Consider the following 23,837-nt stretch of genomic DNA (forward strand, 5'->3'; position numbering starts at 1 on the left):
AGTAGTAATTGTACTCATAAGCATTGTATGAGTATGGCATAAGATGGCATTAGGAAAGCAAATCACTTAGCTCAGCATTGGGCACAAAAAGCATCTAGTTCAACTCTTTAAACATCCCACTGCTTAGAAATATGTTCCAGCTAGGCCGGTGTGGCTCAGTGGTTGAGCAATGGCCCATGAACCAGGAGGTCATGGTTCAATTCCTAGTCAGGGCATTTTCCCCGGGTTGTGGGCTTGATCTCCAGTGCAGGGCAAGCAGGAGGCAGCCGATCAATGATTCTCTCTCATCATTGATGTTTCTCTCTCAAATAAATTTAAATATATGTAAAGAAATGTGTTTCAACCCAGGAAACCAAAGTCTTTCCACTTCAACTGAGTTCCTCCTCTATTGATGCTTTAATGTGTAGCAAATATATACTAAGTCTTCCAATCTATAGAAGTCATCAATGTTAGGCATATCCTGCCACAGACATATATAAACAGCTGGAGTTAATATCTGTATCTAAAACAACTGTCAGGAGACCTTCCATTCCACATGACCTAGAATCCTGTGATTGGACAAGCTTATTGTGTCACTATAAGAAGAGACATGATGTGACTATATGAATTCAGTACGGGACTAAATAAGGATAAAATCATGCAATTCCCTCCTCTAAGAATGCTGGTTTTTTTTAATTAAGTTAAGAAAAGGAGGGTTTCTCCTCAATTGCACCCTCTCCTCAAAAAAGAGCTGCAGCATCTCAGGTGGGGCTTAATGAGTCTTGTGGTCAATTCTGCTAGCCAGGGACAGCTGTCGCCTAGCCCACATTTGCACAGTGGTTCTCAACCTTGGCCGCACATTAGAATCACCTGGGAATCTTTTTAAAATCCTGATTTCTGGGCCCCATCCTCCGGAAATTCCGTTTCTTTGTTACTAATGTTGTGGCCCCACCCCATAACAAAGAAACAGAATTTCCGGAGGTGAGGGCCAGAAATCAGGATGTTATAAAGATCCCCAGGTGATTCTAATGTGCAGCCAAGGTTGAGAACCACTGGAAAAGGAAAGAATTCAAACAGGCTTCACACATAAAGGAGATGCTTCATTCAGTGACAACGAAAAAGACACAAAAAGGCAAAAAGGAGGCCAGATGACAGGAGTGAATAAAAGCTAGATGAAGCTCCTTAAATCTCAAACTTAATTTCAAGTCATAGAAAAGAAATTAAGCATTCCAAAGGCAAAAAGAATAGAACAAGAGAGTAAATATTGTACTCCATTAATCACAATAAGAAGCACTTTCATCTTGGCCAAAATATATTTTAAATCAACTTTCGAATGTAGCTGCATTTTCAGGCTTAGCGGCATGGAACCCACATGACTGTAATTAATGTAATAAATCATGCTGTGGAATTTTCTACACAATCTGACAGTACTCATTGACACACTGCTTATTCGAGACTGCAGAGAGGTTTCTCCCCCACTTTATTACACAGCCAGAGACACTGAATCAAAAGTACCTTCTAGTATGTCTGAAATATCTGCTGCTGATATAATACATAAAATATATAGAGAACTGCTGCCATCAGGCTTTGATATACAAAACATCACATACAATTTTCAAAAAGAAACTTGGTTTTTAATTCTCGCTTTTCTGCTTAGGGCAGTTGTTTAAGATACATGGATTCATTACAGATGTGACATTTATACTTTCCAGTTTCAGTCATGAGGCCATAGAATTACACACATGGCTCACTTTTCAAGTTAATTCTATGATGATTCCATTACTATATAGCACAGGATGCTGTTAAACAGGCATTATTTCATCGGCCTATATGTGTTCTTTCATTGTTTTCCAACATCTAGACCCTTTCAGCAAAATTTTATTGAATAGTAAATCATTTTCAAAAGTAAAAATTAATTTTAAAGAAGTAAAAATTAGCCCTTGTACAGTTCAGGAATTCAGCAATAACCACATTTCACCTCAGTGAGTTTACATATCTTTAACTATGCTTTGCATAAATATCTTCTAATTTAGAAATGTCTGAAGTTTTAATAAACAGATGGTTGAAGGGTAACTATTCACAAGAGGAAAATATATATTTCCCCTGATAAATAATTTTATTCATTTTATCATAAAGTACATGTTTATTATAAAAATTTTCCCCAAATAAAGGTATAAAGAAGAAAGCAAAACTGCCTAAAAATCCATCATCCATAGATAGCTTTTGGCTACATTTTGCTGTATAATTGATTTAAAATTTTATTTTAAAATATGACTCTTTAATCACCACAAGTCTAGTCTATTCCATCTTAACTATACACTTCAGTTTTGGGATTTTTTTTCTCTTCAAATTTGCTTTGTCTTATGTCCAAGAGTAAAATTATTGGTAACACGGTAATGCCTGGCTAAGTTACTATTTCTGACATATCCTTTTGATCATCTAAAATTATAGATTTTAAGACTTGAATAAGAATTTGGCATTGGATTTACTATCTGTTGGCGACACAGAAGTTCCTTTCTTAGCTACTGACAATTCCCTATGTCCACTCTTGCTCCCATTCAAACTGTTCTCCACACAGCAGCCTGAGTTTTCCCAAAGGAAGCAGAGGAAATGAGTTATCCTCTTCTTTCTACAAAGATTCCTATTTGCATAGTTGTTTCAACATTCAACAGAAATATATTCAGCACATCAGCTTGGTAGACACTGTTTTAGGCACATCTGTACAAGTCTCCGCAACTGTTAAACACTTTCATTCTCTCCTTGGGGAGATAATTAGACAATAAAAGCAGGTGGAGATTGGGACTAGAAAAGGAAGAATAAAAACTGTAAGTTTTGGCAATGAAGTTTTTGGAGAAATAAAGAAAGTTGAGGGACTTTTAAGCGCTAGGCGGGAGGACGCAGAAACGTGTAAGACAGCGTCACCATAGCAAGTGAGCCAATTGGTTAAGGCATGAACTTGGAAACCAGACTGCCTGGGTCAGAGTCTCAGCTCTCCCACGCTCTCACTGTGTGATCTCCAGCAAGGTCAACCATTGGAGCTATAGTTCTGTACCTGTAAAATGGAGTTAATTATAGTCCTAACTTCATAGAGTTGTGGGAACTCAGTTCCATAAGTAATTAAGTGAAATAATAAGCACTCTGCAAATATTGACTATTTTACTGCTGTTTGGCATGAAGCAATCAAAGAGCGCTAGCAGCATAGGACCTTGCCTGCTGAAGAGGAGTTTGGAAGTAAAATAATCATCAGCCTTTGTTAGCAGTTCATCAGTATGTCAGTCAGAACTGAGCATCTGAGAAGCACTTTTCATGAGTTTGCCAAAATTCTACGGCTTCTATGACAGAAGAAACTCAAGCACAGTACATGAATTTAAGAGATGAAATGCTCTACCACAACAGCAATAGCTATAACAAACTTTCAATAAGAAACCATTTCTTCCCTTAAATTCGATGTACACAACTGCACATCTTAATTAGCGAGGATCAAAATGTGAAGGCATCTTTTACTGAAAATGCATAGTATGGTAAAAAACACAAAGGAATTCTTAATCAACTTGAAACAAAAGATGTATGGCACATAAAGCAAAGAAAAACAGGTAACATAAAAATGGAAATGCACAAAACTCTAATAAATTACCTCCTTCTTTTCTCAGTTAGGCTATTAATATTCATTAAATTCCACCCACGAAGAAGTAGCCTAATGGATAGAAGGATGTTGACTTCAGTGGGTAATAAACCATATTTTTTAAAAGTTCACACTAAAATAAAAATTAAAGTATCTTTCTATATAGATTAGCTTTGTATTACTCATTTATAAGTATAGGCAAAACAGGAAAATAAGGCTCTTTTCTTAACAATAAGATGGCTGCTTTCCATTATACAGAATAATAATTTAGCAGCAGTAATTATAACTGTACAAAGGTGCAGAAGAAACCAACACCAGGTTTCTGCCCTGTGTTCTTAAATGTGAACCAACAATTAGACTAGGCATCAGGAGAAAACTGGCAACTTTAAAGAGAAGGATAAAGATAAAGGATCAGGAAAACCGAGAAAAAGACAGTTCAAGGACAAAAGATATATATTTTTTTAATTCTCAAAGATTTGAGGGATTATTTAATACATATAATCCTTTTAAAGCAGTGGTTCTCAACCTTCCTAATGCCACAACCCTTTAATACGGTTCCTCATGTTGTGGTGACCCCCAATTTCATTGTTACAAATTGAACATAATTAAAGCATAGTGATTAATCACAAAAACAGTATGTAATTATATGTGTTTTCCAATGGTCTTAAGCGGCCCTGTGAAAGGGTCGTTCAACCCCCAAAGGGGTGGCGACCCACAGGTTGAGAACCGCTGTTTTAAAGGAACAAGTAGTAAAGGAAAACTTTTTAAAAAATCACATTATAGGCAAATAATTTTTAGCAATTTAAAGATCCAAAGTTTAAAAAAAAATTTTTTTATTGCTTTTTAGAGAGAGAGGAAGAGAGAGGGAGAAAGAGAAACATCGATGTGAGAGCAGTGCATTGATCGGCTGCCTCCTGCAGGCCCCATACTGGGGATAAAGTTTAAAAGTTTTCTTTCCACATATCCATTCTTGGGAAATTATTTGATGGACTCCAGCAAAATGAGGAATAGAGGAATACATAAAGTCTTGGGAACAGTGGATACAACCCAGAGGAAACCTTAGGGTGGGAGAGTTACCTCAGGCTTACATTAAATCAATTAGTCCAAACTGAAGCAGAAGACTTAAGACCCCAAATGGTAATTTGGGGAGGACCACTCTGCTATTCTGTCAAGAAATGCCACCAAAAATTTTTGGAAAACATACACAAAAACACTAAAAACAGAACAGTAGCATGTTTCATTGATTGTAAGGTGCACTTCTTCACATTTTAACATCTCTGAAATTTGCCTCAAAATCCTTGGGGATTATAGTTTAATTGGTCAATTGCTTTTTTTTTTCTTTGTGGAACATAAAATAATAGTACGTCTTACAATCGATGACATTTCAGATGCAATGAAATACAGTAACAGTAATAATAATGCCGGGACATACTTATTGAGGACTCTGCACCAGAAATTGCTCTAAAGCCTTTTACATGGATTAAGTCATTTATCCCCAGAGGCTGTGAAATTCATCAGGATGGAAAGAAATTCCATCTTAGAACACTAAAAGCTATGAACAATATTTACACTGTCTAAATAATATAAATGATGTTTTCAGCTTTTAACGTTCAGAGTCAACCTAAGGATAAAGTAAGAAAAGACAGTTATAGCCACAAAAGAGAATGAAAATAATGACGATTGTGTGAAGACAAGATGGTAAGAAAAAGGGAGGGAAGAACAGTAGAAGGAACGATAGGAACCCTGATATCTTCACCCTGGGGTTGAGAAAGCATATTTATTTCCCCTTTCATTATTTTCAAATTTTCTGTTTCTATTAGTTGCTTGTATATTTTAATAGCATAAAAATCAAATATTGGAAGGGTAATAAAAATGAGTTAAATCTTCATAATTTGTAACAAGGACTGTAGTTATTTTTGAAATTGATAAATCAAGAAAAAATCAAGAAACAGAATTTGTTTCAATTCTTCCACAATTTACTTAGAATTGTGGGAGAATTGAATAGAAAGGCTCAAAAGAGGTTTCCTCTGAAGAGTGGGATTATGAGATGATGAGACAGGTGAGACTATTATTGTTCAGCAATATTATTTTATTGATTGCCACATACATGTATTACCTTGATAAAAATAAAGAAAATTGAAAAAAGGCAGTAAATATTATTGTTGTCTCAAAAAAAGCTACCCTATAGTTGTAAGGCAGCACTGAAGAATCAGGCTGATGTGTGTATAACTCAAGTCCATAAACCAACTAAGGTACATCAATCACTAAATCAGGTTTGTTTGATTGTAAATCTGGTCACTGTTCTCACCTAAAATAAAGTTTAAAATCATCTTGTGGCCATAGAAGCAACATTTATCATTTTGCTATGTTACATAAATACTTCTTCTGGGTCTAACACACTCTTGGGAACACATGCCATTAGTTACAGAAATGAGACCTGGACTGAAAGAGGTTATTGCTGGGCCTGAAATACAGCAGATCACCTGTATTCTGCCCATCTCTGCCGAGACCCAAGATGGTCAGGCAGCTCCGTCTGTGAGAAGAGAAACAGGGATGTGGGACACGGAGGCTAAGACCTCAGCGCTTTGACACCGACCTATCTGCCCTGAGTCATACATTATTTCATCTTTTCAGACCACAGGGAATGAAGACCAAGGCTAGAAAATCAAAATCAATGCCTCTTCAATTCTGAACGGCTTCCTGACTTCCTAGCAGTCTCAGTCAAACCCAATTTCACTAAAGGAAAATTACATTCTGAGGTTTATAGCTATTTGTTAGTCTGCTGTATTTAGGTATATTTTTCATATTTCGAAATCTCAACTGTATTTAGGTGAATTTCTAAACATGTATAAATAACAGAGCTTTTACTTCATTTGTGTAATAGAAAAATGCCTTTATTTTAAAGAAATAAACAGTTAATCGGGAAGACTTTCTTGTGAAATATTAAAATAAGTGACACTAAGAAAGGATGTGCAAGCATTGGAGGAAAAGCTGAAAAAACTGATAATTTCTCAGAAAAGTATGCAATTGTACAACAGAGAACAATTAGCTTGATTTTCTATTTTGCCCTTAAGAAAACTAGCAAACACCTTATTTTTAATTCTTAAAGATAGGTCACTAGTTGTTTGCAAAAACAAGCAATATTATAATTTTAATATAACGAGGCTCCTGTTATTTTTAGCTGAGTAGAAAGTTGTTTCAAATAAATTATGATGTAGAATGGGTTGCCTGTAGCCTCTGCATATTTAATTTTCAGCTAAGACAGACTTGCCTTTCATTTATCATACTGGCTTAATTATTTATTTAACCACTTTCAGTCATTTATCACCCTTGAAACAGCCTTAATAAATGTATTATCTAAAGGCAACCAATTTAGTCTTACAGTCGTTCACAGTTGAATAGCAGCTTGGTTCCGTTTTTTTTTTTGATGATGTTGTTTTAATCAGGGATGTTTTGAAAGGGTAAGCGTTAGGACCTCTCTATCCCATTAGAGTAGGCAGTATGAAAACAGGAACAATGTTTTTGCCCTTACATTGCTTTACTCCGATAGCCAACTTGAGCTTGGCAATTTCCAGTCTTCCAATCGATATCTGTTGAATGACTGAGTGGTCATGACATGCTTCAGCACTCTTAACACTGTTTTGTCCTACACACGGAGAACTGTGACTTCATTGTAGATATCTGTGTCCTGAAGACCTTTCAGTATTGCCTACAACAGTGATGTGCTTTTTGACAGAGAATACAAGGTGGCAACAGAGATCCCACGAGGCCAAATACTCAGAGGTCATCCAGGTCTGTACTCTCTAACTTCTGAATCAACTTGTCTCCTCCTCTTCAGTGCCTCTATTGTTGCCTCAATTGAGCACTTACTGCCATCTCTCATTTATTTATTTGTTTGTTTGTTTATTTATTTATTTAATTTTTTGTTCATCCTCACTCGAGGATATTTTTCCAATGATTTTTAGGGAGAGTGGGAGAGGGAAAGACAGAGAGAAACATCGATGTGAGAGAAACACATGGATTGGTTGCCTCCTGCACAAGCCCTGACCAGGGCCCAGGCCAGGGAGGAGCCTGCAACCAAAATATGTGCCCTTGACGGGAATCGAACCTGGAACCCTTTGGTCCACAGGCCGATGCTCTATCCCAGTGATTCCCAAAGTGGGCACTACCGCCCCCTGGTGGGTGCTGCAGCGATCCAGGGGGGCGGTGATGGCCACAGGTGCATTTGGGGGCGATGAGTAACTGCTATTAAAATTTTAAAAAATTAATTTCCAGGGGCTGAGTAATATTTTTTCTGGAAAGTGGGCGGTAGGCCAAATAAGTTTGGGAACCACTGCTCTATCCACTGAGCCAAACCAGCTAGGGCATCTCCCATCTAGATTACAGTAATACCCTATTAAATGGCTCTTGTGTCCCAGTCACTACTTTCCCACTGCCCTCAGTGTGATCTTCTAAGATAACGAACTGTGTCCCTTAGCTCCCTCTGGGGCATTTGTGACATCACACGCACAGCCTTTGTGAAAGGCTGTGCGTGTGATGTCACAAATGCCCCCAGCCTGACTTTCCAGCCACTCTCCTAACTCCTTTGAAATCTACTCAAAGCCTCGCTTCCCTAAGTAGTCTGCACACGTTCATGCCAATGTCTTTGCTCATGTTTTCCATCTATCTGAAATACCATTCCCTGTGTCCCCATAACACTGAGTCAACTGCTCCTCAGAGAGAGAAATCTAGCTACACAGAATTAAAATGGCTATAAACAAGAACCTCTTAATAATAACCCTAAATGTAAATGGATTAAATGCTCTAATCAAAAGGTGTAGGGTAGCTGAATGGACACAAAAACATGACCCAACTATATGCTGTCTACAAGAGATCCACCTCAAAACAAAAGACACACACAGGATGAAAGTGAAGGGGTGGAAAAAAATTTTCCAAGCAAATGGAAAAGAAAAAAAAGCTGGAGTAGCAATACTCATATCAGACAAAATAGACTTTAAAAGCATCATGCTAAGCGAAATAAGCAAGTTGGAGAAAGATAAATATCATATGATCTCACTAATTTGTGGAATATAATGAACAACATAAACTGATGAAGAAAAATAGAGCCAGAGGGGGAAAAATATTCTAGAATATAATAGAAGTAACCCTGTTTTTTGCAGATTTTTAATATTTCCTACAACATTTGTGCTATCATACTATGTTAGTACAGTTTTGGTAATATTGTTATACTTAAAATCCTTTTATTCTTGAAATATTAATGTTTATTGCATGTAATACTATTATATGTAAGCTCACTTTTCTTGAATAATTGGTATCTATTGCATATAACATTATCATACTTAAAATCGTTTTTCTTGAGATATTAGTATTTATTGCATGCAACATTATTATATTTAAAATCATTTTTCTTGAAATATTAAGGTTCATTGCATGTAACATTCTATTTAAAATCGTTTTTTTGAAATAAAAAAACAAAAAAATAAATAAAAGTAATCACATTTTAAAATACACAGAAAAGCATACAGAATAATATTAAAGCATGCTTACTATAGATCTGAAAGCTTTTTAAAAATTAATTTAATCCCATGTCAACCCTGTAACATAGATACATTATTTTCTTCATTTTACACATGAGGAAGCTAAGCTACAGGAGGTTAAGTAGCTTGCCAAAGTTACCCACAAAACGAGTAGCAGAGCTGGGATTTGAATCCAGACAATCGTGTGTCTGGATTTCCATAATTAAGCCCTGTGCTTACATTGCCTCTTGTATAACACAAACTCATGTTCCTGTCGTTCAGATTTAACACATTACTATTTTGTCATATTTATTTTACATGTTTTTAAAAGAAAATGTTATAGCCCAGCCAGTGTGGCTCAGTGGTTGAGCATCAACCTATGAACTAGGAGGTCCCTAGTTTGATTCCTAGTCAGAGCACATGCCCAGGATGCAGGCTCTATCCCCAGTATGGGGTGTGCAGGAGGTGGCCAATCAATGTCTCTCTCTCATCAACATTTCTATCTTTCTACATCCTCTCCCTTCCTCTCTTTCTAAAAAAAAATAATAAATCAAAAAAACATTTTTAAAAGAAAATGTTACAGATACAGTTCAAGTTTCCTGTGCACCCATTCTTATACCACCTTCTCCCAAGGGTAACCACTATCACGTATCTGGGGTATTGCTTTTCACTCTATGTTTCATAATTAATTATGTGTGTGTGTGTGTGTGTGTGTGTGTGTGTGTGTGTAACATACAGCAATATCTAATAATTTTTTTAAAAAGATAGGATGTTTTAAGTATTATCCTGCAGCTTTGTTTTCAAGATTTATCTACAATAAATGCAGATCTGACTAATGCATATATTCCATTGAAAACAATATCACAATATCTACTGGTAGAGGTTGAGTAGATATCACAAAGTTGCAAGGTACACAATAGTACATTTTTCTTTTTGAGTACATCTCTAGAAATTGAATTCCTAGGTTGTATGATATGCACATCTTTAACTTCATTAGAAATTGTTAATTGCTCTCCAAGGTGATTGTACCAATTTATATGCCCACCAGCATGTCCTTATTTTCCCATACTTTCAACACTTAGGATACTTAAAATTAATAAGTTTTGCCTTTCTGTCAGTTCTTCACTGTTGTTTTAATTTGCATCCCCCTGATTACAATTGAGGTTGAGCATTTTTCATATATTTATTAACTATATAGGTTTCCTCTTATTAGAAATGCTTCTTCATTTCCCTACTGGATTATTTGACCTTTTTCTTGCTTATTTGTGGCAGTTCTTTATATATTCTGTATTAGAATATTTTTGGTTATGCACACTGAAATAATCTCAGAGACTGTTGCTTGTCTTTTAGTTTATGATACCCCTGTTTCAGCTGAGATTTTTATTTTAAGACTGTTAGCATTTTCAACTTTTTCCTTTATGGTTTGTGCTTTTTGTGTCATGTTTTAAAAAATTCATCCTGACACCAAAGTCATTTTGCAAGATTTCCATCAAACAGTTTTAAGTTTTATATATCCACATTTAGATCTTCCGATAAGATCTGTTTCATGTCTGATGTGAGGTAAGGGTCTAATTTGATTTTGTTCCACATGGGTGACCAACTGTCCAAAACCTTCACTGACTGGTCCATCCCTTTTCCTGATTTGTGATGACATCTCTTTCACACGAAGTTCCCATATATGCATAGGTGTGTTTCTGGATTATCAGTCTGTTCCGTTCCTATTAGTCTAGCTTTGTGTCAGACCATTCCATTTAAATGACTACAGTTTTATATAAGGTGTATATAAGTTATCTATTATATGTTATATAAGCTATAATGGGTTTTCATTTTTGGTAAAACTACCTCTGTAAAAACCTAAATACTTTGAAAATACATGACAATACAGTAAATTTTTTCTTTTTTAAAAAAACTTTTTAGTCAATTCTTTTTCAAAAGAATGACTGCATTTAGCCACATATTCCCTTTCCATATCTCTCCCCCAGAGTAGAAAACAGGCTGAAAACTGCTCATTTTAAAGCTATTTTCTAAGAACTGCATTGCAGGAAGGAAGGAAGAGAGTGCTCAGAAGTCAGGGGCTGGAGATGACCACCCAGCTCCTTACATGCATCATGGTTACCGGCTTTCTACTATACCTGGTAAAACCTAACATAACTCCCACCACCACTCTAAGAATTACCCTTCTATCATAGATTGAGGAGGAAGGGCTTTGCGATACTTCAGGGCTCAAGTAGGAAGGTCATAACCGACCGGTGATCTTCAAGTAGAGAAATAATGAGATCTTGTGATACTCAACAGAGGGGTGGAAGGAAGCCCGGGAAGGGAAGGCTATGGAAAGGCGTGCTGACAGTGCAGATCTGAAAAGGTTCGCAGTGTTCAGCAACATATTAGGGATCCATAACTTCATCAAAGTGTTCACTTACTGTCTCTTCCCGTGGACATGCAGTCCCATATCTTAACGGGGGAGAAGGACTGATTTCTTCACTAACATGCAGGTGCGTGAGGGAATGAAACAAGGTTATTGCTTTTAGATCCTAGAAACTCCTAGGATCCGGTACATAACTTTCCCCCAGGATATGTTCTTGTCGTCAATTATTTATCGTCACAATGGCCACATGTGTACTCTGTGGAAGACACTGGATTGAAGAGGAGAGTACTGTGTAGTTACATTAAGGCTTCCAGTTCCATTAAAACCTCGTTGGTATTAACGTAGACATGAATAAATCAGGTAAGCATCTAGTCCAGTGATGGCGAACCTATGACACGCGTGTCAGAGGTGACACGCGAACTCATTTTTTTGGTTGATTTTTCTTTGTTAAATGGCATTTAAATATATAAAATAAATATCAAAAATATAAGTCTTTGTTTTACTATGGTTGCAAATATCAAAAAATTTCTCTATGTGACACGGCACCAGAGTTAAGTTAGGGTTTTTCAAAGTGCTGACACGCCGAGCTCAAAAGGTTCGCCATCACTGATAGTCCATTCACTTCCTTCTAAGAGGCTTAATGAAATAAAGCTCACTGCCCTTCACCAGACCTCACCAAACTTCCCACATTTACCACCTCTTCCGCAGGCAACGCAAGGAAATAATGCGAGGAGAAAATGAAACGGGAGGTAAAGGAAAAGGAGGAAAAGAAATGAAATATATGAGGCAATACAAAATATCTATGTCCAGATTCCTAATTTCCTCCTTATTTGGGCTCCCTCCCGGTGATTTTGCTGTTCAATCCCTCTTGGCAATATAATATCATTCCACAAAGGATGGAATGAAAAAATGGTAAAGAAATAAAATAGATCAGTTCAGGAAATAGTAGTATCATGAGAATTGACATGAAAAAAGGTATACCTAAGGGAAAACTAATAATTTAAAATTGACTTTTAATAAATATTCAAGATGGGACTTCTCCTATTTCCCATTATGCCCTTAGAGCCCTGTTCTGAACGCAAAGGCACTAAGTACCTTCTCCTCCCATTCTAGGTTCAGAGAATATGTTGCAAGGAACTGTCCTCTCAAAGGACACATTTCAGTAGAAACTCCCACTGGGAAAGGAGGGCTGGTTTAATGTGAGAAGAAGTTCTCTCCACCACCCCATGGGTGGCCTGCACAATGTGTACAGCAAGATAACACCCGATAAGGGGCATCATGGTACCAGTGATTACTTTCCAAGGGGATGGCATATATTTTAGATGAAAATACAAACCTGGTGGCAAAAGGAAAATTATTTTCTTTTTCATGCAACTCTTAGGAGAGGTTAATATCGTTCCTAGGTTTCCAGGTGGTATTCCTCCAGATTCTTTGTTTAAAACAATGGAAGCCCAGTCTAGCTAGCTTTAGGCAGAAAAATAATTTAATGAAGGCCATACAAAGCAATTCCTGGACCACCACTAAATCAGGCTTGGAGGTGTCTACAAATCATGCCCTGACCACACCACAGATGTGCCTCGGTGGAGACGACCTAGCCACCAACACTCCAGCGTGGGCCTCAGACACTGGAACTGTTGCTGGAATGCTGCTCCCGCTGCCTCTACAAACTGACTGTATTTGCCCAAACAGCCTCTTCCAGGTCCTTCTGCTTAATCTGATGTGCCTAAGGTCACAGGACAGCCCTCACTGAAATATGAGCTTGGAAAGCAAGTTCCTGGCCCCCCCAGTAGGAAGTGCAGATGCACAAAGGTGGGAATTCTCACACACAGGACGTGTTCAAATTTACGGGGTACCCACATGAAATAACAATGTGCCCTGGAGTGTGGACCCTGCATTCCCCGGAGCACTGCTTCTCAACTCATGATACAATAGAGATTTAAATTTATGACAGATGTCCAGATTAAAAACCTCCAAAATTAACAGAATCTAAGCTAATGGGAGATAGCCAATAATTCTTCTAATGATGTATATCTCCTTTATTCATTACAATTTGCTAATATTTGGGTTGGGCAGCATGATAGAACTGACGTGAAAAATTAATGTTTATCCACAACCTGGTTAAAATATTGTAACTTTGTGAGTTTAGTTTCAAACAAAAACACGAATGGTTTTCCAATAGGGAAAATGAATTTAAATGGCATCTGAGAAACTAAACAAAGTGGGACAATTTATCTTTGTTTCTGACTCAAATTATTTATTTAAAAAATATTATTCAAAGATACACAGTATTTCTACAGTGACTTAATAAAGACTCAAGCCTATACAACATCCAATTTAAACTCAACTGATTCTGCTCTCCGAAAAGATCCCTCTTGCTGTTTGCAGTAACATTCCCACCCTCAGGAAATCACTAATCTGCTTTCTATCTCTACAGATTTACCTTTTCTGAACACAAATTTAGATGGAATCATATGATATGTGGCTTTTTTAAGTCTGCCTTCTTTCACTCAATATACTGTTTTCAGGATTCCACCACATTGTAGCATGTATCCATACTTCATTCCTTTATATTGCTGAATAGTAGTCCATGGTATAGATATATCCTTTTGTTTATCCATTCACCAGCTGACAGATATTTGGATTGTTTCCAGTTTTTTACTATTATGAACACTGCTGCTGAGAAAATAAACATGCAAGTCTTTGTGAAGACAAACACACACACACACACACACACACACACACACGCAATAAAAGTACCTGATTCTGCTTTCAGCTAGTTCTTTTAGAACCTCTCCTCCTTGCTTAGTCCCAAGTAATGCTTTACATATTAACCTTGTAAGATCCATCTGTACATATTTATTCACATATATTTGGATGCACTGGATTCTAATTTTTTTTAAAAACCTACGTTTAGAATGAAGACTACTTACAAGTAAACATACAAAAACAAATAAATAAAACATTTATAGTACAACCATTTACTATAAATATACAAAAACAATTAAGTAAAACTTTTATAGCACAAAGAACAATTTGGGCTCTGTGGAACAAGATAAATTATAAGTTAACTTTCTATCTCTTTTCCAATAGAAAAATGCCAGATATTTATCTGTCCATTGATGTTTCCAATCCAAACAGTATTTCTCTAAAGCTAATAACATCTTAGCAATATAATATCCTTCCACAGAACAATGGATCAAAATATCAGGATCATTCCTTAGGAAATTCCCATCACGTTCTTCATACTGTTTTTTCTTGAAGGTTCAATTCCAAGCTAAACTGATCTTTCCTGTGAGAGTAGAGCCAAACCATAGTTTATGATTATATATGTTATGTGCTATCCTTGGCCCTGTTGCCTTTTATAGCTCTCATAAGATTACATTTTCTTAGTTGTTGTTTTTTTCTCACAATTTCATTGTTTGGGGACACTGACCCACTTTGTAAAAGACAATTCTACTCTCCAATATAAATAGAGAACTCAGAAAATTCTGTCAGGCTAAGTCTCCTATTTTACAAAGGAGGAGGAGGAGGAGGAAATAAGGTGGTGGTGGTGGTGAGAAATAAATAAATCAGACTCACAACTATCTAAGTGAAAAAGTACTACTTATATCCTGTATCTATCAAGAGTCAGATTTCCTAGTACTAAGACTTTCTCAACCTATTAAGATAACATTGTGTCTAATGATATGAAGATCAGCAAAAAACCATATTGTTATTACATGAATGAAGTAAAACAAACAAACAAAAAGAAGGGAGGGACGGAGGAAGAGACAACTCATGGAATTGGGAGAAAATATTTACAAATCATCTATCTGATGAGGGACTTATAATCAGAATGTATAAGCAGCTCTTACAACTCATCAATAAAAAGACAATCTAATTAGAAAATGGGCAAAGAATCTGAATTTCTCAAAAGAAGATATACAAATGGCCAATAACCACATGAAAAAAAGTTTAACAGCACTAGTCATTAGGGCAGTGCAAAGCAACACCGCAATGAGATACTACTTAACACACCAAATAGAACAACTATAATATTTTTTAAATAGAACATAACCAGTATTGGGGAACATGTGGAGAAATAGGAACCTTTTAGATTGCTGGTGAGACTGTAAAATGGTGTAGTCGCCTTGGGAAACAGTTTGGCAGCTCCTCAGAAACACAGAGTCACCATATAACCCAGCAATTCCACTTCTAGGTAGTTGCCCAAGTGAGATGAAAATATATGTCCACACAAAATCTTGTACACAAATGTTATTAACAGCATTATTCACAATAGCCAAAAAATGTAAACAACCTAAATGTCCATCAACTGATAAAGAAAAAAAATATGGTATCCATACAATAAAATACTATTTGGCAATAAAAAGAAAATAAATGCTGACGTATGCTACAACATAGATTAATCTTTTAAAAAAATTATGCTAAGTGCGCATAAGCATAACCAATGGACACAGACACCAGGGGGGTGAGGGCATGAGTCGGGGGGGGCAGGCAATGGGGGGATAAGGACACATATGTAATACCTTAATCAATAAAGAAAAAAAGGGAAAAAATATGCTAAGTGCAAGAAGGCCATCTCAAGAGATTACATAAAATGACTCCATTTATATGAAATGTGCAAAATAGGCAAATCCATAGAGACAGAAAAGTTAGTGGTTGACAGTAGCTTGGAGGAAAGAAACATTGTCTGCTAGTGGGTACGGGATTAGTTAGTGGTGATGGGTGCACAAGTCTGTGAATATACCAAAAACCACTGAATTATATACTTTAAAAGAGTGAATTTTATAGTATGTAAATTATAGTTCAATTATAGTTCAAGAAAGCTATTATTTTAAAAAGAAAGAAAAATACACGGAAAAGCATAATTTTGAATCAAGATACAAATATTTTCAATGGTATATTTTATTACACCATGATTGTGTTAAAAAAAAATCAAACATCAAAGGTTTCCTTTGGGGATCTTAAGGTTGACACTAACATTGGGAAAGCTTTTTGTAAAGCAACTTAATTCTAGGAAGTTATAGGATAAAGGCACGGGTACCTCCGGCTGCTAGGAAGCTTTTCACAAAATACATGACTTTCTTGAGAGGGACTACAATGAAACCAAAATGTGGCACACATTTCTGCTCTCTCTATCCTTTGCATGTCTGTCTATCCTTCTCCGTGTTTCTAATTCTGGTCTATTAGATTTGAATCATGAACCTCAAAGCATGACATCCAAACCCCCTTCATATAATAACAACCCAGATTAAGTAAGTACTGAATGTTAAAATTACAGAAATGAGATGTTTGAATTACAGATAATTATTTCCCTCTCCTCTCAATCCATTCCTGTTAGACCCCACGTACTGCAGAAATGCAAGCTATCTGATTTTTTTAAATTTTGAGAAGAGAGCAAATACTTGAGAAATGCTTGTTGTTGTTGTTGTTGTTTTGTTTGTTTGTTTAAAAAAAAACAACTTGTTTTAAACTGCCACATCAACTAAAATAAATAGAAATGCCCAGTTGGTTCAGACAAATAAATAATAATGGTAAAGCAATAGGTCTATCGTCATTATATGCTTAACCCAACATCATTTTGGCTTCAAACAGCAACCAAATACCTTGGTACTAATAGGACAGCATACTTTAAAAAAAAAAAAAAAACTACATAAAAATTCAACTTAAGATCAGATACAAACCTTAAGTCTAGCCACGTGTTTTCAACAGCACAATCCTATGGCTCTCCTCTCAGTCCTGAGGTACATCAACTGGGTGGATGGCCTTAATTCAGAATTTCCTTTATAGCATCACCTAGATATAACACATTTCACTATTTCTATCTTTCTGAGAATATTAAAGGCCCGAATTCTACCTAACGGGGCCTCTGGCTATAGAAGTGCTGACGGCGCAGAATTCTCTGATGTACGTGGATGAGGGACTCACTGTCACCTCACATGCCATACCTGGTATGCACTGTGCCATGGCCTCGGTGGTTATGGTTGGAGCGACTTGGGGCTGCTGCTGACTGGAGCTCACTTCTGGCTCTGTGTTAACGGAAGGAGAAAGGGCTACCTCGCAGGAGGAGACCTGGCTGGGCAGATGGGGCAGGAACTCTTCGGAAGCCACTTGCTCATCCTGTCCAGGCAGCTGCAGGGCAGACAAAGGGATGCTGATCTGTTTGTTAGGATGGGATGTGCTCACAGGCATCTGCATGGCCACTTGCTGGTTGGTGCTGTGGGTACCAGAGGGTCCTCTGTTTGGTGAAGCCAGAGATGCCCTGGTGGTCTTCTGGACGATTGGTCTGGACATCACAGAGGGGGATGCAGACACACAATGTGGGTCTAGCTCTGTGCTGATGGCAGAAGATACATGGGGAATTAGCTTAGCAGACCCTACACAAGAGGGGCCAGCATGAGTCTGAGGCTTGGGTTTTGCCATCTGTGTCAACGACAGGGCTGGTCCATCGACTCCTCCGGTCAGCTCTGCATTTGCCACAATGTAATAATCTTCAGGAATCTCTTGTTTGATCTTCTTGATGATGACATCATTGCTGCATTCATCAACCATCTGAGCCTGGGAGCTTGAATGGAGAGAAGACGGGAGTATTCCAGGCCTTTTTCGAGCAATGCTTTGAGGCCTTTGGGTTTGGGGTTCAAAGTCACTATCCTCATCTGTAACTGACGACTCACACACCATGTCAAACAGGGTGTTTTCATCTTCATATTCTTCGACAGCTTCATCCAGTTCAGATGGCTCACTGCAGTAAGAGAAGTCACAAGAGTCTCTGGTCCGATTACAGTCTAGCTTCGCTTTCACTGGTCTCCCAGGGTACCTTTCAACGGGGCTAGTTTGTGTCTCAGAGGGCACTCCAATTATGCTGGGACTATCCGAGTTAAAACTTCTGTTATCCTGGAAACAGACCCTCTCCTGGGAGCCAGCTCTGCAAGTAGCTGTCAGTGGCCAGTGATAAGCATGGCCAGCACTACAGCCCCACATTGCTGTCAGGTTCCCGTGAGAACCTTCCGAAAGCAAGTGTTTCAGGTTAGGAATGAGGCTGCAAATAGTCCCATGGCTGTGGGCCCAGCTGACCAATTTGGACAGATTCTCAGAAGAGGTATGAAGGCAATCCTCCATGTTACAGGATCAGCAGTGTCTTTCCTAAAGGGAAATAATCAAAACAAGAAGCCATTATTACCCAAGATATTCCCATATGTCAATTACTTCAATTTCCTTTAACTATGGTCATCGTGTAGCACAAAAAAGAAATGCACTTCAAAACGGTGTCTAGTTAACCCTGGCTGATGTGGCTCAGTTGGATGGAGCATCGTCCTGTACACCAAAAGGTGTTGGGTCCAATTCCCAGTCAGGGCACATGCACAGGTTTCAGGTTCAAGCCCCAATTGGGGCGCATACACAAGGTAACTCATGGATGTTTCTCTCTTCTTTCTTTTCTTTTCCCTCCCTTCCTTCCTTCCTTCCTTCCTTCCTTCCTTCCTTCCTTCCTTCCTTCCTTCCTTCCTTCCTTCCTTCCTCTCTCTCTCTCTCTCTCTTTCTTCTCCCCCTTTTCTCTCTCTAAAATCAATTAAAAATGAAAAAAACTGTTATCTAGTCAATATCACTGCATAGGGACAGTAAAATGGTGATGATCCACAACCCCTAGAATACCTATCTAAGGTGCTGGAGAAGGAAGAAAGGAAGGAGATTTTCCTTATTTTTAAATTAGTAATCCCCAAATCACCCATGCTGATAGCTTCTTGGCAATCATCTCTGTATTATAAGATATTTAAACACTAAGCACTACTGTTTCATGAAGACATGGGGGGGGGGGGGTCATCAATTTCTGATTTTTAAACCTCTCATGCTAAAAGTGATTGTCTCTTATAATGACCCTGCCTGACACCAGCCTGGTTCCCATGGGCTGGCGATCTATTTTTACACTTGCATGTACATTAAGCCTGTAAACACTGAGGATGGATTACTTTGAACACGGTGAAAGCAGGCTAGGCATTAGAAACAAGGGAACTATAAAGGCTTAAGCCCAAAGATCCTTAATCCTCTGTCAGGGTGCCAAACTTTTTGAAAGTTCAAAGTATGACAACTTAAAGAAGCACGTTCCAGGGGTTTCATGAGGAACATTCACTCACTTGAGGACCTGAGTGAGTGGTGAGCTAAATTCTCTAACAGATTATGGAGCAAACACGCTCTGCTCACACAAATAAAGTACAAAAGTCGTCTTTATCCAGATGCTCATTAACTACGACCCTATAATCATGAGATTGTGAAGGGAAACAAAAGCTGTCATATTAAAAAATATTCACCAATGAGCTGACCAGTCTCCACTCAAACTCCCGTTCCCCCCTGCCCCCAAATACTAGTGTTTATTCCTGGGAACCTGTTTATGTAACTCTCTCATTCTGATTTTTGGATGCTGCAAACACCTGAGCACATAAAAGCAGGATGAATGTAAATTGAAACTAAAAGTGCTTCTAAAAATGCAGGATTTAAAGAAGTTGCTTAAAAATGCTAGAGAACTACGTCAATCATGTGTAAAAGCCATTTTAACAAATTAATGTCTGAGAGACTTAGACTAGTAAGCAAATGTGGAGGATTCTCAAAGATGAATGAGGCTTCAATAAATACTTCTGGCCCGGCTGATGTGGCTCAGTGGTTGAGTGCCAACCTATGAACCAGGAGGTCACGGTTCAATTCCAGGTCAGAGCATATGCCTGGGCTGTGGGCTTGATCCCCAGTGTGGTGTGTGCAGGAGGCAGCCAATCAATGATTCTTATCATTGATGTTTCTCCCCCCCCCCCACGCTTCCTCTATGAAATCAAAAAAATACCCTTCCTCTCTGAAATCAAAAATATATATATTTTAAAAATAATAAATATTTGTGGACTGACTGAATTAGTAGAATCAGGATATACAGAATAATGAGGAAAAACAATGTTGAGTAAAGCAAGAAAGTTGGGAAATTCAGAGTGTACAGAGAACAGCAAACACTTTCATTTGCTTGAAAATAGAGGTTAAGGAAGGTAACCAGATACGAGTTATGAAAAGCAGGTTGGAAGAGTATGGAAGGTTACAAAGGTCAAGCTAAAGAACTGAACTGGGAAGGAGAAATCAGGGGACGGAAACAGATGACGTTTGTTACAGTCCCATCCACAACTACCATTCATGAGGTTGTATATTATCAAGCAGGAAATTACATATTAGCGGGGCAAAAATGAGGCAGCACATCCTTTGATGTTTCTTTGGCCAACTGCTGTCCTGCCTAACTGTCCTCTGCATGTTGAAAGCCAGTGTGCAGGGGGGAAAAGCCAGTGTGCAGTGTGTGGAAATGTGTAAGTTGCAGAGCTTGCCATGCACATAAAGAAATTAATTATTTCCATAAACCGTGACTCTCTAAACTGGTGGAATATGTGTCCAAATTTAAGTATACTAAACTGGGACTCACCAGCTATGAGCTACAACGCCCTTCACCAATATTTATTTATGTGTGTATGTATGTATGTATGTATTCATTCATTCATTCATTCAACACCAATAACTGAATGTCAGTCCTCACTGAATGCCATTAATAGGTTCTGCAAGTTTAAGCAAAATGATGTATAATGAAACAAATTTTACTTTAGGCTAATTGATAAAAATAAGAGTTAAGTTCCTACATCTCATTGTCATAATGAAACAGTATTCAGTACAACCTGCTCTATTCTGTTCCAAGCACTGCACTCAGTGCCAGAGATACAGCATTAAATAAGACAGATGTGATCCCCATTCCCACCGAGTTTTAAGTCCAGCTGGAAATGCCTACAATTAAACAAGCAATTTATAAAATTGTGTGGCATGACTGACGAAGTAATTGGGGCTTCATGTTCTTGATCTACAAAATAAAGGGGTTGGATGGTGGTCTCTGAGGATTCTCTAAGATCTAACATTCACTCAAGTCTAATAATATAGAAAAATTTTTAAACTTTACAGGTTGCTAGACATTTTCCTCCACTTTATAGTAAAGAAGGCCACAGATAAGAAAAGGACTAAGAAATAAATGTAGTATACTATAGAAATGTGGGAAGGAGGATTTTAGTGCACAAAAATTGGGTACAGAGAGGAAAATAAAACATCTTTATTAAGACAATAGAGACACAGATAAGGATTCACATCTACCACTTTTAACTAGTTAATAGGCAAAATAGCAACACAAACATCATTGGGAAAATATAAACATTGTAGAAAAATCTACATTCCAATGACTTGATATATCAGCTGAAATCTCTTACAAATATAAGCACCCATAATAAAGTATTTTCATGACAGACATTTCATATACTTATTCATTAAAAGATTAAGTATCTTCTATGTACAATAAATTGTACTGGGTGCTATAGCATAGTAATTATAAGTCAGAAATGGGTACTGATTTTGAGACGTTCACAGTTTAGTGGTAAAATTAACAAAGGAGTGCCCTAACCGGTTTGGCTCAGTGGATAGAGCGTCGGCCTGCGGACTCAAGGGTCCCAGGTTCGATTCCGGCCAAGGGCATGTACCTTGGTTGTGGGCACATCCCCAGTGGGGAGTGTGCAGGAGGCAGCTGATTGATGTTTCTCTCTCATCGATGTTTCTGACTCTCTGTCCCTCTCTGTAAAAAATCAATAAAATATATTTTAAAAAAAATTAACAAAGGAGTGAAGCATTTTACAGAATTCTTTGTGCAAACATAAGAAAATTAGTATCACATGCAAAACACATCATATAACCAAGGTGTTCACAAGAAATGGCCCACTCAGTACCTATTTACATTTAATAATTAATTGTTTACTTAGACTTGTATGTGAAGTAGATGGTTCTTTCTTTTTAAAATTTTTATTGATTTATTGGGGTGACATTAGTTAATAAAGTTATATAGGTTTCAGGTGGACAATTCTATAATTCATTATCCGAACATTGTATTGTGTGGTCACCACCCAAAGTTAAGTGTCCTTCAGTTACCAATTATCTCCCCCTTCCCCTCTTTTACTTCCCCTCACTCCTTTTCCCTCTGGTAATCACCATACTATTGTTTGTCTATGAGTTGTTGTTGTTTTGCTTAGTCCCTTCACTTTTTTTACACAACCTTCTAACACCCCTCCCCTCTAACAGCTGTCAGTCTATTCTCTGTATCTATGAGTCTGTTTCTATTTTGTTTGCTAGCTTATTTTGTTCATTAGATTCTGTATATAAGTGAAATCACATGGTATTTGTCTCCCTCTGACTGGCTTATTTCACTTAGCATGATACTTTCCAGGTCCATTTATGCTGTCATAAAAGGTAAGATTTCCTTCTTCTTCTTCTTCTTCTTTTTTTTTACAGCCAAGTAGTATTCTATTGTGTAAATGTACCACCACTTTTTTATCCACTCATCTACTGATAGAAGAAAAGACCCAGATCCCTCCGAGGCCTGGAAAGCCTACTCTGAACTGACCCCATTCCAACTTTTCCCTCCTGTATCTAAACTAAAAGCTATTAATAAATATTACACAGCAGTCTTTTAGTTATATTCATATTTAGTTACTTTGTATTTTACTGCTAAAACTTCCTTTTTAATCAGTATATTTGTCTTAAAGCAGAGCAGATGTGCTGTCTAATACCTATTAGGTAGGTAATATACTACAATTGATAATCCTTTCATCAAGTCAGTCTTTGAAGAAATGAGTGTGTGTCCACAAAAAGCACAAAAATATAAATAAAAGTCTTATTCCTAATAGTCCCAAACTGGAACCAACCCAAAATCAAAAGAATGGATTAAAAATTTGCTGTATAGTCATACCATGGACAGCAATAAAAAAGAATATACTACTGATACATACGACAATGAATAAACTTCAGAAATATTATGCTCAGTGAAAGAAGCCAGGCACATCAGAATATTTTTTGTATATTCCATGTATATGAATTTCAAGTCCAGGCAAAACAATCTATAGTGATACTAGACAGAATAGTGGTTATCCTTACAGCAGCGGTTCTCAACCTGTTGGTCGCCAACCTGTGGGTCGCGAGCCCTTTGGGGGTCGAACGACTCTTTCACAGGGGTCACCTAAGACCATCGGAAAACACATATATAATTACATATTGGTTTTGTGATTAACCACTATTCTTTAATTATGTTCAATTTGTAACAATGGAAATACATCCTGCATATCAGATATTTGCATTACAATTCATAACAGTAGCAAAATTACAGTTATGAAGTAGCAACGAAAATAATTTTATGGTTGGGGGTCACCACAACATGAGGAACTGTATTAAAGGGTCTCGGCATTAGGAAGGTTGAGAACCACTGCCTTAGAGGGTTAAGGAGCACAAGGGTGATGAAACTGATTTACATTTTACT

The 23,837-nt window shown here is 37.5% G+C and overlaps 1 protein-coding gene across 1 annotated transcript in view; it reads right to left on the reverse strand.

Annotated features, from left to right (window-relative positions):
• KIAA1958 (KIAA1958 ortholog) overlaps nt 1-23,837 on the reverse strand; it is a 61,308-nt gene that overhangs the window by 34,272 nt on the left and 3,199 nt on the right. The window contains exon 2 of the mRNA XM_023753269.1: nt 17,431-18,625. Coding sequence (XP_023609037.1) covers nt 17,431-18,601 — 1,171 coding nt within the window. The 5' untranslated portion in view covers nt 18,602-18,625. The remainder of the gene's footprint in view (nt 1-17,430; nt 18,626-23,837) is intronic.

This window comes from Myotis lucifugus, unplaced genomic scaffold (genome assembly GCF_000147115.1).
Source record: "Myotis lucifugus unplaced genomic scaffold, Myoluc2.0 scaffold_43, whole genome shotgun sequence".
Taxonomy (NCBI): Eukaryota; Metazoa; Chordata; class Mammalia; order Chiroptera; family Vespertilionidae; genus Myotis; species Myotis lucifugus.